Genomic DNA, 16107 nt, shown 5'->3' on the forward strand with positions numbered 1-16107 from the left:
ATTTTAATTGTGGTTATTCCTAAAGGTTCTAGTCTCAGCCCCTTTATTCCTGTATCTTCATCCACTTTCCTAAACTCAAGTACCAATTTTCACTAAACATGCTCAAATCTCCCTTCCTAAACTCTCATGTGTACTCCAATCACTCTTTGCAAATGCCTTAAGTGGTTTTAACTCCAATATGTTGCCACATCTCCAGTTCAGCACTGAAAATACTACTTGTATTTCTTCTGCCTAGAATGTTTTTTCCACCCCATTTTGTTCCTACTTACCTTTAGAGATCAGCTCAAGCTTCTGCTTCCTCAGAGACTTTCCTGATCTCCTCAATTAGGTCAGATTCCCCTAATCTAGGCTCTCTTACCACTGTATACCACTCCTTTGAACCTATGTCATAGTTGTATTTTTTATTTGTGTGATGATTTGAACAATGTTTTTCTTCCATGTAGAACAAAAACTCCCTGAAATCAAGCATGATGTCTTTGTTTGCTCAACACTATATCTTCAGTAAATAGTTGGCACTCAGTATGTATATGTTAAATGAATTAACGGATGGATTAAATAAAATTTAAACATTTCCCTCACGCTGGCTTTCCAGATTTTTCATTTGCCTTTCATACCACCATTCCTTCATTTCTTAAGCTAAAAGTCTTAAACATTTACTCCTTGTCTTTATTCCTTTTGTCCTTTATCACCAAGTCCTGTTTCTCCTTCCTTACTTTCTCTGTTTCTCCCCTTTATTCCGACTGCCCTCACTCTTGCCTAAACCCCTCACTGCTGCATGCCCAGAGCAGGGCAGCAGCTTCTGTTGGTCCCAACTCTATTTCTGTCCTCCAATCCGTCATACATGTCACTGTGTTACGTTAAGGTCAGCTCTGAGAACAAGGACCTGTGAACCCTTCCAGTGAGAGAGTATGAGTCTGGCTTCTTGCTCTTTGTATTCCTTTAAGGCAGAGAAGAAAACTATGTTACAGTACTCTAGAATCTACAAAAGTTCAGGATTTTCTGCATGGTTTTTAAGGCTCATCATAACTCAATCTATAGGTTAAACCTTATTTCTAATTAGTAATTACTCTCTAGCATCACTAAATTTCCTCAAGACAGGCAGTTTCTCCTCAATGTTGCCTAAATACCCTACACCCATTCCTAACTCTGGGCTTTTTCTTAGGCTGTCTACCCCTTGACTGATGTGCCCTCCCTGCTCTACCACTATCCTACAAGGCACCCCACAGGGTCACCCTCTTTCAATCTTCCCTGACTACTCTAGCCCACTGACTCATTGTCTGAATTCCATCTTTACTTTATTGTGCCACCTAATTTTTTTCCTTGTTATGCTTAGTTTTGTTTGGGCAACCAAATAGTAAGCTCTTTGAGATCAAAGGCAATGTCCCTTGATTCTTTTGAATCCCCACAATACAATGGTGCCAAGCATTTAACAAGCAATCAGTAAGTGGTTGATTTATTTTAGCCACTTTATAGTTACTATAAAGTGACTATAACCAGGGTTATAGTCACTGATAAAACATAATGAAGAGAGTGAAACTAATCATTAAAAATAATTATTTGGAGTACCTGTGGATTTCTGTTTTCCTTTCCAGGTCTTTTTCTTGGTATTAGAGATCCCCTTCATTAATAATCAGCTTTAAAATTATTTACTTATCTTTGCAGACCAATAAATCTTAACAATTGTTATGCTTCTCTTTAGTTACCACTCATTCAGCTGAACAATGTTATACCTTCTCAGGAAGCATTACCTTAAACACCTAAGATTGATCGATTTTCTTTCCCCTTTAACTCTAATACCTCTTTCATTTTTGTGCTCACTTACACATCTCCCATTCTTTATCTCTGGGAGTTGCAGTAGCTAAGCAGTATGACCCTTTTATATTGATATTTTCTGGTCCTTTCCCATTCCCTTAATTCTAAGTAAGAATATGTTCACTTTTCCTATATGGCCTCTAGGTTTGATAGCAAATTGGTATTTCACTACTGAAATAGGGAGTTACCTAGGAACAAAGCCATTCATTTTTGCAAAGAGCAACCTCAAGACTTTCTCTTTCTGCTCCCAGGTCAAATCTCCAATGTCCATATTTCCTTGAATATCTGTCCTAAAGAATTTCAAAGAAAAAAATGAAAAATAAATGGTCAAAGTAAGCATCTCTTCTTTTTAAAAAATATAAAATATGTAAACATGAGAAAATTTCTAAATCATAACTGAATATTATGAGGTTTCCAAATGGAATGACTACAAGGCAAACCATGTCCATTACAAAATCATAAATTTGAAAAGCACATTAACATGGTCGCCAATTTGAAGTGTTATGTAGTCATTAAACTGAAAATAAGAAAAACTATAACAACATGAACAAAATCTGTGCTCAAACATTAAGCAAATAAGCAAAAAAGAAAGTTGTAATGCAATATTATGTATCCAGATAACACAAAGACAAAAGGTACAAGAAAAAAGACAGTTGTTTGGTGAAATTATTGATAAATTCCTTTTTAGCAAGTCTTTAGTATTAGATATTTTGCTATGAAAATAGAGTGATAAGAGGTAAATATATAAAAGAACATGTAACTTATCTAGTCTATTTCTTACCTCCAAATAATTTCATAACAACTGTTTTTTTCTTGTACGCTTTGTCTTTGTATGTATCATTATCTGCTTAAGAGGCAGCTGAGCCTTCCAGGAAGGTATTTATCTATACCATAACTTCTCCAAAGGATTCGTAGTCTACTTGGCTATTTACAAAAGTTGGCTGACATGTAGATAGAGTATTGATGTAAAATGTAAGAAATATTTTTCATATATGTCAGTTGGGGTTAGTTTTAAGTTTAGGTTTTGCCTTATAATCACCATATACTTTAATTGTCCTTCCCTAATCTGCCTCTTAGGCAGATAATGTAATATTTTAACTACAGTTTCTGCCTTCCTGGCAGAAATCCTATTGAACACTAGGATTAAAGTGATAAGTTGCTCATGAGGCAGAATAGGGAAGTGTCCAGTTTCTGCAACAACAATGTGGAGAATCATTTTATGCACCTTCTTCTGAAAAGTTATATACCACTTAATATACAGTAGATTTAAAAAATGTAAAAGAAACTGCCTTCTGTATGGTGGGGACTCAACTTGCTTGACTTATTAAATAAAAAAATAAAGTGGGGCTTCCCTGGTGGCGCAGTGGTTGGGAGTCCGCCTGCCGATGCAGCGGACGCGGGTTCGTGCCCCGGTATGGGAGGATCCCACATGCCGCAGAGCGGCTATGCCCGTGAGCCATGGCCGCTGAGCCTGCGCGTCCGGAGCCATGCTCCGCAACAGGAGAGGCCACGGCAGTAAGAGGCCCATGTGCCGCAAAATAAATAAATAAATAAATAAATAAATAAAGTGAATCTCTTGGTAATAGTCATTATAATAACTATTATAATAGAATAATAGTAATAGTGTTATTAACAGACTTCTGAATATGGCAAGAAGGTAAAAAAACTATAGTATGGACATTTTTGAAGAAGAGTCATTGGCCATGTCCAACCTTCCCAACAGCTATACAATTTAAAAGAACCTACATATTAGCCTACTAAAAAATAATGTAAAACAGAAAACACATTTGGAAGCCCTCTCAATAAGATGTTAAGTCATAGTAGTAGGGAGTCGTTTTAAGTTTCTTAAGACCTTTGAAGAATCTAATCGTGTTGAGATATAAAACAATTTTTTCAGAATAATCTTTAAAATGCACTATAATTTAATCCATGTTTTATAGGGAGAAAAGTATTCAAACAGATTAAAATGCTAACAGGAAACAACAATTGTATATAGTCTACAAATGTCTCAATCATTCTACTACTTTTATCGTGGTGGCAGTAGATCTCTAGTGTATTTTAAAGCCTTGTGGGGACTTTTGGTTAATACAATGATGGAGGGGGCACTACTGGGTGTCCTCCAATCCATAGGACAGTTCCGTACAACAAAGAGTTGCTGCAAAGAATTGTTATATTGATTTTTTAAATTATAGGTTTGATTAGATATTATTACCTATGAATTTCATCTCAGAATAGTAAAGGGAACATTACAAAATATTTGTGAAAAGCATGTTTATCAAAAATGTTTAACCTGAATCTAATCAAACCTTTATAACAAATTTATAGGAAACAAAATAAAGGAACATGTTAAAAAATATTACAATGATATTCAAAATGGAACGAATAATCCCTTTAACAAGTCTCTGTCACACAAAAAAGGGGGGACATCTACTAAGAATACCTACTAAGCCCCACACAGTATGCTAAGCATAGGGGTTACAAAGATGAGTAAGACAGTTCCTCTCCTCAAGTAACTTACTGAGTAATCTAGTCAATACTTAGATATTACCAAACTGAACTTTTCAGGGTTTTTATTTCTCTAAAGGGCACAAGAAGAGCAGTACAAAGGCAAAATATTAAAGCATTATTAGTACCATTTATCGGCCTCCATAAGATCCTGATTCACACTGTTGGTGCTGTGCTCTCTGCCATCAAATGTTCGGATTTTGGGATATTCTGTTCTTCCTGCACATGCCTCTCTCATTTTAAAATTGAAAGCAGCTTGTGCTACCTGTTTATAACGCTTTCTGCTAAATAGGATCTGTTGCTTTACTTGGTGTAGAGCATCTAAAAAGAATCTTTCCACTTCTGTTCTTTCATCTAGTATGTTCTTGGCCAGCTTCTTTACTCGATTCATTTCCTTGTCCTTCATCTGAAGAAGATGCTGCAGCTTGAAAATTTCAATCTGACCCGCTTGGTTCTTTACCATTGCCTGCTGCTGCAGTTTTAAAACTTCAGTCTCAAACTCTTTGGTCATACAACTCAGGGTAGTCTCCAAGCTTACTACCTTCTTCTGAAGAGTTTGGATTTGTAATTTCTGCTGGGTAAGCTGCATTATCTTTTCCTTAACCAACAGATCATTGATTTCCTAAAACAGAAAGATGAGAGAGGTGAGAGATTTTTTTTTTAATTAATTTCAAAACTTAAAAGTTCCTCACTAATATCCATTACTTCATGAGATTTGAGTTTGAGGCCAGGTTGCAATGGTGATATTTTGGTATTCTGTGCATAAAGAGTAAGAAACATCAAGAGTCCCTGTCTGGACTAAGGAAGGCCACAGATTTTACTAATTAAGAAACTCTCCTTCCTCTAAAATTATGAAAAGTTCAATATTTTACATTATCAAAAAATATTCCAAAATCAGTAAGACTGTACAGTAAAACAGTAATTTAACAACTATATACTGCAAACTGTGGCAGTCTGCTAGTTGCCTATCCTAGTGTCCATTTTCCATTTCTTCCTTCGTAATAAAACCCCAATTTTATTCAGAAAGGTAGTAAGCCCAGCTGAAAATTCCCAGTTTCCCTTGTGTTCAGCAAAGCCACATGACTAAGCTCTGATGGAAGAGCTGCGAGTAGAAATTTGTATAGGACTTCCGGGAAGAGCTCTAAAGGGAGGAGCATGCTGTTTTCCTTCTTGTCCTTCTTCCGCCCTGTTGTTAGAGCTCCAGCAGCTGCTGGGGGCCATGAGGTGACTCTGAGGAGATAAGCCATGTGTTGCAGAACAAAGTTGAGGAGCCCGAGTGTCTGCCGAATTTGTAGCACTACCATTCCAGCTCTGGATTGCTTACCTCCAGACTTCCTTTAGGGAGAGAATACACCTTACATGGGGAAACCATTGTTGTCACAGTTGTCACAGTTCCTAAGTGATTCAGAGACCAACTCTAAGCAAAGTAAAATGAATACTAAGGTAGTAGAGGACAGGGGTTATATTTATGTTTCGGATGTATTCTTTATAAAGCCAAGTCTAAAGTTTCTTATAAGTCATTCAGTAATTAACTTTTCAGATAAGAAAAATACACCATCCAGACAGAAGAAAAATTGTCCTATTGTCCTTATGTATCACTACTATACTCAATCCTTAGTATTCACCAACCCAATCTTTACAAAAAAAGGAAACAAAATCGAAATGAACCTTTTGCTGTAAAAGGGAAGTCTGAGTCTCTTGCAACTTCTGAGAGTTTTTTTGTAGAGCATCAGCTTCCTTCAGGTGGTATGCGAGAGCTTTCTGGAGATAAATATTCTCTTTAAAAACAGCTCTTCCAGCATTGTTCAATTGCCTGAAATAGATAGATATAAGATCCCAAAACACAGACCTAAGTTTTAAATATTACCAAACTAGAACAATGACTGCTAAATCCCCTAACATTAATAATAATGATCATCCGGAATTCCCTGGTGGTCCAGTGGTTAGGACTCGGCAATTTCACTGATGTGGCCCACCCGGGTTCAATCCCTGTTCAGGGAACTAAGATCCCGCAAGCTGCACGGGGCAACCAAAAAAAAAAATTAAAATCAATAATTTAAAAAAATAATAATGACCAGCACTTATTTAGCTTATGGTGGGTACTCAATAGTTAGGTGGGGATCTTGAGAACTAAGTTCTCACCAACAGGAAAGTAAAAAGGGACGTGTTACTTCCAGTCCAAGGCAATTAAGGGCAGGTATGAGTTTCCCATGCTCTCTCTTTGTACATGTGACTGGACATGAAGAACAAGATGGAAGCAGCCCAGGTTCCTGAATCACCCGTGGAGTAGAGCTGTCAGACCCACATTAGATTAGAAATAAACCATTGAGACTTAGTTTATTAACACAGTGCAGTTTAGTGTTACTTTCACTAATATACCTCATGAAAACTGTGCACAGTTGCCATTATTAACACCATTTTTAGATGGAGAAATTTAATTTCAAAAAAGTTAAGAAATCTTCTTACAGTCAGTTAGTATACATGTTGAGAACCAAAGTGTAACTTCGAAGCCCAGATTCTTTTCTCCACACTATGCTGCTACAAAAAGGGTGGATGGAAAAGGGGTGGGTACACAGAGAGAAAGAAACAGCGAAGGAAAGTAAACCAGAAAATTTGAAGAAAGCAGACCAAGAGAGAAGGGGGTAGAAAACATGATAAGAACTAAAAAGACTAGCAAAGAGGTAAGAGAGGCTATTAGAAAGAAAAAAGAGTCAGCGATCTCCTACACAACAGCTTCATGGTGGGCTCTGTCTGCCAGCATTATTATCTTCTTCTCAGCCTCTTTTTCTAGTCGGTACTAAAAAAGAAAATAGGCTGTTTTAATACAGTTATATTTCTAACAACAAATTTTACACAGAAAATGTTAAGTATTTATTTTATAATGTCAAATAAAATACTCCTGTCCACATGACCTGATGTGAAGTGCTCCAAGTATCAATGGAGGAGCCAGCAAAGAGGATAGTGTGAACACAGGGACTTTAGGGTACTTCCCAATTTCACCATTAAAAAAGCAAAATGACATATAAATAGAAAAAAATTCCACATCAGACCTGGAAAGCAGAGCTGGGAGAAATTTCTGTTAAATACAATGTGATGAGAATCATTTATTCATTCATTTAACAAAGTCCTATTGAGTACTAATAGTGTACCAGATTTTTTAGATACTAGAGATGCTGTGGTGAACATAACAGATAAGGCTCCTGTTCTCATGGAGCTTATATTCTAGGATGAGATCCAAACAATAATAATAATTAAAATGCATTGAGCATTTACTATGTGCCAGGCATGGTTCTACACATGTATTATTTACTTCTCACAACAATGTAATTAGATACCTATGAATTAGATACTATTATTGTCCCCAAAGACAAGGATTGAAGAAACTGAGAGAAAGGTTAGTGACTTGTCCAAAATCATACAGCTAGTAAATGGCAGAGCAGGGATTCAAACGCAGGCAATTTGATGCTATACAGCCTCCCAGCAAGTAAACAAATAAGAGAATTAATAGACTGTGATAAATGCTATAAATGAAATAAATGGGGTAATGAAATAGTAACTGAGGGAGGTAATTTTAGATTGGGTTTAGGGATTATCTCTTTGAGGGGATGACATTTGAGCTCTGAAGAATGCGAATAAGCCAGAACTGCAATAAGAACATTTCAGGAAGAGAGAATAGCAAGTACAAAAATATGCAGGTGGTTCAAGGAACAGAAAGGATTAAATGGGAAAACACAACAAAATACTAATAACCTGAGGGAAGTCCTTTATATGATCAGGTGGAACATGCTGAGGTATGAGATAAATGAACAGGGCTTACTAGAAAGCTCACTGCCATGGACCAGCAGCACTGGGGCTCAAACCAGTATAGGAGTTTGTATCTAACCATGAAGTCTGTACCTCACATGGTAAGGCAGACACTGCTGTGGCTGGACAACCCAACACTCCTTCCCATCCTCCTTTTTCCTTCCCAGCTTCCACCAGTGGCTGGAGAAACAAAACACCCCTTTTCCCTGGCGTCCATTATAACATGGTTCTGGACAATCAGAGAGATGTAAGAAGAAATCTGCTAGGAGCTTCTGGGGAAAGTTTCACGGTTTCCAGATAAAAGGGACAGATACAGATGGAGCCTCCCTTCTTCCCGCCCTAAGAGAGATGACTCTCAGAGCTGCATTAACCATCTTGCAATTATGAGGGAAAGGCCAGCAGCCACCTACTTCCAGACATAAAAATCCTATTTATATAAGCACTGTCATTCAAGTAATCTGTAAACTGACCAAGCACTTCTAACATTTGTTTGTGGAATGTTACACCAAGTAGGAGAGAGATCAAGTGTAGGGTGGAGTGAGGAAAGAGGCAGCTGAGAGCAGCCCATTCCTGAGCACTTCCATTCCTAACAGTGCCAGGAAGTGCCTGAGAGGCAAAGCGTCTAGATACTGCTCCTGCCCCACTCCCAGGTTATTCAATACACAAACTGGAAACCTAGAGCCACTTTCGAAAGCAAATCCTTTTATATAAACCTGATATGAGTACTTATTTGCCTCACCCTCACTTCCTTACATTCCCACCAATTTGTGAAAAAATGTATTCCTTTCCTAAGGATGAAAAATTAAAGAAAATATTAAAAGAATTAAAGAAAAACCAGGGGGACTCTGAGAATTAACTTTAGAAGCACAGAGAAATGTGGAAGTCTGTGATGTGCTAAGGAACATTTTTGAGCCCCCTTTTAATTTATTTATTTATTTATGGCTGCTTTGGGTCTTCGTTGCTGCGCACACAGGGGCTACTCTTTGTTGCGGTGTGCGGGCTTCTTACTGTGGTGGCTTCTCTTGTTGCGGAGCACGGGCTCTAGGCGCACGGGCTTCAGTAGTTGTGGCTCACGGGCTTTAGAGCGCAGGCTCAGTAGTTGTGGCGCACAGGCTTAGTTGCTCCATGGCATGTGGGATCTTCCTGGACCAGGGCTCGAACCCGTGTCCCCTGCACTGGCAGGCGGATTCTACACCACTGTGCCACCAGGGAAGTCCTGAGCCCCTTTTACTAATATCCTTAGTTGGCTTGACTAAGGGAAGACCCTCACGTGTATCAGAGCAACCTCTCTAATCCCATCTCCCCTATAAAAAGTGGTACATGGAGCTTTAGTTCCACCAGGAGACAACAAGCTGGGGTGGGGGATGTGTCCTGAAGCCTTGGTCAGATGACAATCTCTCTTGAGGATTTCAAGAATCTCTAACTAAGAGGGGGGAAAAAGATAATCTTCTAATAAGATACCAAATGAAAACTTGATGTCTCAGAATACATATAAATATACTTACGTCGTTCTAGTACACAATATATTTATTTATTAATGCAAATATGCTGTACCTTTTCTTCCAAAAACCTGCCTTCCAATCTCCTAAGAGTCTCCTGATGTTTCTGCTCTATGTTCCTTAAGTTCTCCTTCAGCTAAAATTAAAATAACGAAAAACAGAATGGTCAGTAGGAAATGGGGTGGATTGGGGCATATTCCTGGAAAATTCTCAGTCAGGAAATATTTTCTGTTATACATTACCTCTTAATCCTGAACACACAGAAAAACTCCATGCCCTCCCTCTGAGTACCATACTTCTCATAATCGTCTATAGATTTACAAGATCAGTATTGAGTTTCTAAAAAGCTTTTCATGAATAACAGTTTTCAGAACATTCAGATAAGTTATTATCATATTCATTTCCCCCCCCAAATATCTTCATTTTAAACATGTGGACTTACAGAATCATAATATTTTAGAATTACCAGGAATCTTAGGAGTCAGACTATACAAATCTCCCACTTAATATAGGAATCTCTTCTATGAGAAAAATATCTAGAGACAGAAGTATCACTAATCAAATCCTATTAATTCACTAGGCTGCCCTTTTAAGAGTTCCCATTTTTAGAAAATTCTTCCTAGTATCAATCTAAAAAGTATCTCCCTGTGATTCCCATAGACAGATCCTTCTATCCTCTAAAACTACATAGAATAAAAAGGACATAAAATTCTTCCAGGCAAAGAGAATTGAGCTAACTTAAAGTTATGATCCTGAAGGCTATATATACTGGCAAGAACCAATCAGATTGAAATCGGCACACTCAATCTAATATTCATGCCACAAAAAAAGGCAGTAGAGAAGAGCTTTCCATCACACAGACCAGAGTTCAACTGTTACCTCTCTGACTTACCAGCTGTTTGGGCAAATCACTTATCTTCTCTAAGTCTCAAATCTCCAGGGTAAAAAGAGGATAATAATAGTAGCTATTCTCATAGAGGTGTGACAAAGATTAAATAACAAATAATACACACAAAATACTTAGAATAGTAACCATTTAATACAGAGGTTAGTTATTTTATGTCTAATATTGTCCTCCCTTATACTTCACAATTTTCCTTCCTGTGATCTCTGTCCTAACAGTATTAAATCTCCATTTGATCCATATCATATGATTTCAGATGTTCTTCTTTCTTCCTGTACTTTTTAGACAATTTAAAAAAATGGCCTCATATTGTCAAAGACTTTCAAAATTAATGTCAATATATAAATTTGTGGAAATGTCTACCATGCCAGTGGGATGGGGGGGTGGACCTTTCAATTGCCATTGGGGTCCCCAAAAATCTATAAATTAATAAATAAATCTTTTGAAAGATAATTAGGCAATGCATATGAAAAACCTTAAAAGTTCACGTTCTAATTTAACCTAGAAATTTCACTATAACTTCTAGGAAGTTATCCTAAAAACTAATTAAAAATATAGAAAAATACTTTGTTACTTAGATGTTCCTCAGTTTATAATAGTGAAAAATTAGAGAAAAGTCCAAATGTCCAACAACAAGGGACCGATTAGTAAATCATGATATATCTACCCAATGAAATTCCATGCATGTAGTCAAAAGGTTTTATAGAAAAATACATAATGGCATTGAAAAATGTTCACAATATGTAAAGTGAAAAAATCAGGTTAACAAACAATTTGTACACCATAACCTCATTTTTGTAAAAATAGCATATATTGTAGATACTTTAAAATATATTTATACATAGCAGAGGTGGAAAAACTAAAGACAATATACCAAAATATTAACAGTGGTTATCTTTAAGTAATATAGTTGTGAGGGGAGGGTTTTTCATTTTCTCTTATCAGCTAAATTTGCTGAAATGGGTATTATCACTTTGTCAAAAGAAGAAAGACTAAAACAAATTATTTAAAAAATATTAATTGCAACCTACCAATGTATGCTCCTTTTGTTAATCAGGTAATGAAAATCATTTTTTCTTTAAATTTATGCTTTGAATACCTTTTGATAAGCTAAACTTAATTGGCCTCTTTTAAATTTGTATAATGAATCCTATAGCACAGTATAATTAATTTTCCTCCCTTTTATTAAATTCATGGGCCCCACACCTGCCTTAGTTCTTCCATATTTGGGATTCCACATAACCATCTTATTTTTTCCCATTAGCCAGTGTCTTTTGCCTTTGAATTTTAAGTTTTCCTGGCCCACCACCCCTCTTTCAAAGGGTTGAAATTTATTTCTCCACTAGGTGGCAACATTGTTCTTTAAAAAAAATCACACCAAGGCCCAAAAGAATATGCACAACTAGTTTTTCTTTTTTTAACATCTTTATGACGTATAATTGCTTTACAATGTTGTGTTTCTGCTGTATCACAAAGTGAATCAGCTATATGTATACATATAACCCCATATCCTCATAACCCCTTCCTCTTGAGCCGCCCTCCCTCCCTCCCTATCCCACCCCTCTAGGTGTTCACAAAGCACCAAGCTGATCTCCCTGTGCTATGCAGCTGCTTCCCACTAGCTATCTGTTTTACATTTGGTAGCATACATATATCAGTGTTACTCTCTCACTTCGTCCCAGCTTACCCTTCCCCCTCCCCGTGTCCTCAAGTCCATTCTCTAGTAGGTCTGCATCTTTATTCCTGTCCTGCCCCTAGGTTCATCAGAACCTTTTTTTTTTTAGATTCCATATATAGGTGTTAGCATACAGTATTTGTTTTTCTCTGACTTACTTCATTCTGCATGACAGACTCTAGGTCCATCCACCTCTCTATAAATAACTCAATTCCGTTTCTTTTTATGGCTGAGTAATATTCCATTGTATATATGTGCCACATCTTCTTTATCCAGTCATCTGTTGATGGACACTTAGGTTGCTTCCATGTCCTGGCTATTGTAAATAGAGCTGCAATGAACATTTTGGTACATGACTCTTTTTGAATTATGGTTTTCTCTGGGTATATGCCCAGTAGTGGGATTGCTGTGTCGTATGGTAGTTCTATTTTTAGTTTTTTAAGGAACCTCCATACTGTTCTCCATAGTGGCTGTATCAATTTACATGCCCACCAACAGTGCAAGAGGGTTCCCTTTTCTCCACACCCTCCCCAGCATTTACTGTTTGTAGATTTTTTGATGATGGCCATTCTGACTGGTGTGAGGTGATACCTCATTGTAGTTTTGATTTGCATTTCTCTAATGATTAGTGATGTTGAACATCCTTTCATGTGTTTGTTGGCAATCTGTATATCTTCCTTGGAGAAATGTCTATTTAGGTCTTCTGCCCTTTTTTGGATTGGGTTGTTTGTTTTTTTGATATTGAGCTGCATGAGCTGCTTGTATATTTTGGAGATTAATCCTTTGTCAGTTGCTTCGTTTGCACATATTTTCTCCCATTCTGAAGGTTGTCTTTTCATCTTGTTTATGGTCTCCTTTGCTGTGCAAAAGCTTTTAAGTTTCATTAGGTCCCATTTGTTTATTTTTGTTTTTATTTTCATGACTCTAGGAGGTGGGTCAAAAAGGATCTTGCTGTGATCTTGGTTGCAGAACACATAGAGTGTTCTGCCTATGTTTTCCTCTAAGAGTTTTATAGTGTCTGGCCTTACATTTAGGTCTTTAATACATTTTGAGTTTATTTTTGTGTATGGTGTTAGGAAGTGTTCTAATTTCATTCTTTTACATGTAGCTGTCCAGTTTTCCCAGCACCACTTATTGAAGAGGCTGCCTTTTCTCCATCGTATATTCTTGCTTCCTTTATCAAAGATAAGGTGACCATATGTGTGTGGGTTATCTCTGGGTTTTCTATCCTGTTCCATTGATCTATATTTCTGTTTTTGTGCCAGTACCATACTGTCTTGATTACTGTAGCTTTGTAGTATACTCTGAAGTCAGGGAGCCTGATTCCCCAGCTCCATTTTTCTTTCTCAAGATTGCTTTGGCTATTTGGGGTCTTTTGTGTTTCCATACAAATTGTGAAATTTTTTGTTCTAGTTCTGTGAAAAAGGCCATTGGTAGTTTGATAGGTATTGCATTGACTCTGTAGATTGCTTTGGGTAGTAGAGTCATTTTCTCAATGTTGATTCTTCCAATCCAAGAACATGGTATATCTCTCCATCTGTTGGTATCATCTTTAATTTCTTTCATCAGTGTCTTATAGTTTTCTGCATACAGGTCTTTTGTCTAGTTGGGTAGGCTTATCCCTAGGTATTTTATTCTTTTTGTTGCAATGGTAAATGGGAGTGTTTCCTTAACAACTAGTTCCTAATTCACTTTGATTCAGAATGTATACCTACACCTAGGATGGCTATTTTAAAGTTCCTGAAAAGTTAGTGAACTTAACTTGATTCATTCTGCAGCATTTTCATATAAAACAAAACTAGATATTCTTTCTAGAAACTTTTCAGCTTTATTGAGGAATTGTAGATAAATAAAATGTATGATAGTTCAAGTGTACGTCATGATGATTTGATATACATACACTTTGTGGAAGGATTCTTCCCATTTAGTGGAAAACTTGATATTCCTTAAATTACATTTAATAAAAGACCCACTCAGCATTTAACATAGATTTATTGAGCATTACTGTGTATCCTGTCCTTCAATGAATACAAAGCACAGTACTGTTCATGCCTCAAAAAATTTACAATCTAGCAGGGGAGATAAGACAAATAATAAATATAATATCAAGATAGAATGGGCTAAGTGGTATAAAAGAAATACAAAATGCTATGGAAACATACAAAAAAATTACTTTTTTGCTAATCATCTTTTAAAAATTTTTTTCTCTTTTTTCTAGCTTAATTGAAATATAATTAATCTATAACATTGTGTAAATGTAAGGTGTACAATGTGTTACTTTGATATACTATATTGCAAAATGATTACTACCATAGCATTAGCTAACACCTCCATCATGTCACAAAAACTACCATTTCTTTTTCTGTAGCAAGAACATTTAAGATCTACTCTCTTAGCAACTTTCAAGTATGTCATACAGTATTATTAGTTATAATCACCATACTGTACATTAGTTTCCTAAGAACTTGTCAGTCTTATAACTGGCAGTTTTTACCGTTTGACCAACATCTCATCATTCCTCCCCCCGCCAGCCCAAGTAACCACTCTGAGTTCAGTGTGGTTTTTTTTGGCTGCACCACACTGCTTGTGGGATCCACAGACCAGGGATTGAAGCTGCGCCACCGCCGTGAAAGTAACAAGTCCTAACCACGGACCACCAGGGAATTCCCAAAGTTCAGCTTTTTAAATTATTTATTTATTTTAATATATTTATTTATTTTATTTTATTTATTTTTGGCTGTGTTGGGTCTTCGTTGCTTTGCTGTGCGCAGGCTTTCTCTAGTTGTGGCGCGCGCGGGCTACGCATTGTTGTGGTGTGTGGGCTTCTCATTGTGCTGGCTTCTCTTGTTGCAGAGCACAGGCTCTAGGCGTGCAGACTTCAGTAGTTGTGGCATGAGGGCTCAACAGTTGCGGCTTGTGGGCTCTAGTGTGCAGGCTCAGTAGTTGTGGCACACGGGCTTAGTTGCTCCGCGGCATGTGGGATCTTCCTGGACCAGGGCTTGAACCTGTGTCCCCTGCACTGGCAGGCGGAATTCTTAACCACTGCGCCACAAGGGAAGTCCCTCAGCTTTTTTTAGATTCCACATATAAATTGTATTGCACAGTATTTGTCTTTCTCTGTCTGACTTATTTCACTTAGCATAACGCCCTCAAGTTTTGTCCAAATTGTCACAAATGGCAAGAAGAAAATTATTACTTTTAAATAGTACACTGAGGAAGTTCTTATGGAGAATACGCATTTGAGCTGAGCCTCTGAAGAATAGGTAAAATTTTAATGGACAGAGCTCTATCAGGAGTATATTCCAAATAGAAGAAACAGCGTAAACAAAGAAAGGCAGAAAAGACTTCAGGGAATATCCGGGTTGGGTGGATTAAAGGTGGTGTGTATGGGAAAGTGTAGGAAAAGGAAATAATATGTTCCAAAGTAGGTGTAGGGTCTTGATTTTCACGCTAAGGTGTCTGGACAATATTCTGTTTACAATAGAGAAGATTGTTTATAATCTTCTTTACTAAAGAAGATTCTTTTCCCCCCCTTGTTGCTATTTTTACCTTAAATATAGCAGTGTGTACACGTCAATCCCAAACTCCCTAACTATTCCTTCCCTCCACCCTTCCCCCCAGTAACCATGAGTTCGTTCTCTAAGTCTGTGAGTCTATTACTAAGGAAGATTCTTGAGGGAAGTGACCAGAACATCATCAGAACTGTGATATTTTAAGATTATTCCTGCAGTAGTGTGTACTTTGTACTGCGGTGGTGTGGTGAACTTAAAATACGTCCACATTTGGAATTTCCTGGCGGTCCGGTGGTTAGGACTCAGAGATCTCATTGCCTAGGGCCCAGGTTCAAACTCTGGTCGGGGAACTAAGATCCCACAAGCCCTAGGGACCCGCCAAAAAAAAAAAGTTGA

At 37.3% G+C, this 16107-nt stretch overlaps 1 protein-coding gene across 1 annotated transcript in view; it reads right to left on the reverse strand.

Annotated features, from left to right (window-relative positions):
* BBOF1 (basal body orientation factor 1) overlaps positions 1-16107 on the reverse strand; it is a 38732-nt gene that overhangs the window by 7470 nt on the left and 15155 nt on the right. The window contains exons 5-9 of the mRNA XM_060004214.1: positions 9676-9756; positions 7044-7114; positions 5986-6130; positions 4446-4939; positions 2001-2102 (exon numbers count right to left, since the gene is read on the reverse strand). Of these exons, the coding sequence (XP_059860197.1) occupies positions 2001-2102; positions 4446-4939; positions 5986-6130; positions 7044-7114; positions 9676-9756 (893 nt within the window). The remainder of the gene's footprint in view (positions 1-2000; positions 2103-4445; positions 4940-5985; positions 6131-7043; positions 7115-9675; positions 9757-16107) is intronic.

Source organism: Delphinus delphis, chromosome 2 (genome assembly GCF_949987515.2).
Source record: "Delphinus delphis chromosome 2, mDelDel1.2, whole genome shotgun sequence".
Classification (NCBI taxonomy): domain Eukaryota; kingdom Metazoa; phylum Chordata; class Mammalia; order Artiodactyla; family Delphinidae; genus Delphinus; species Delphinus delphis.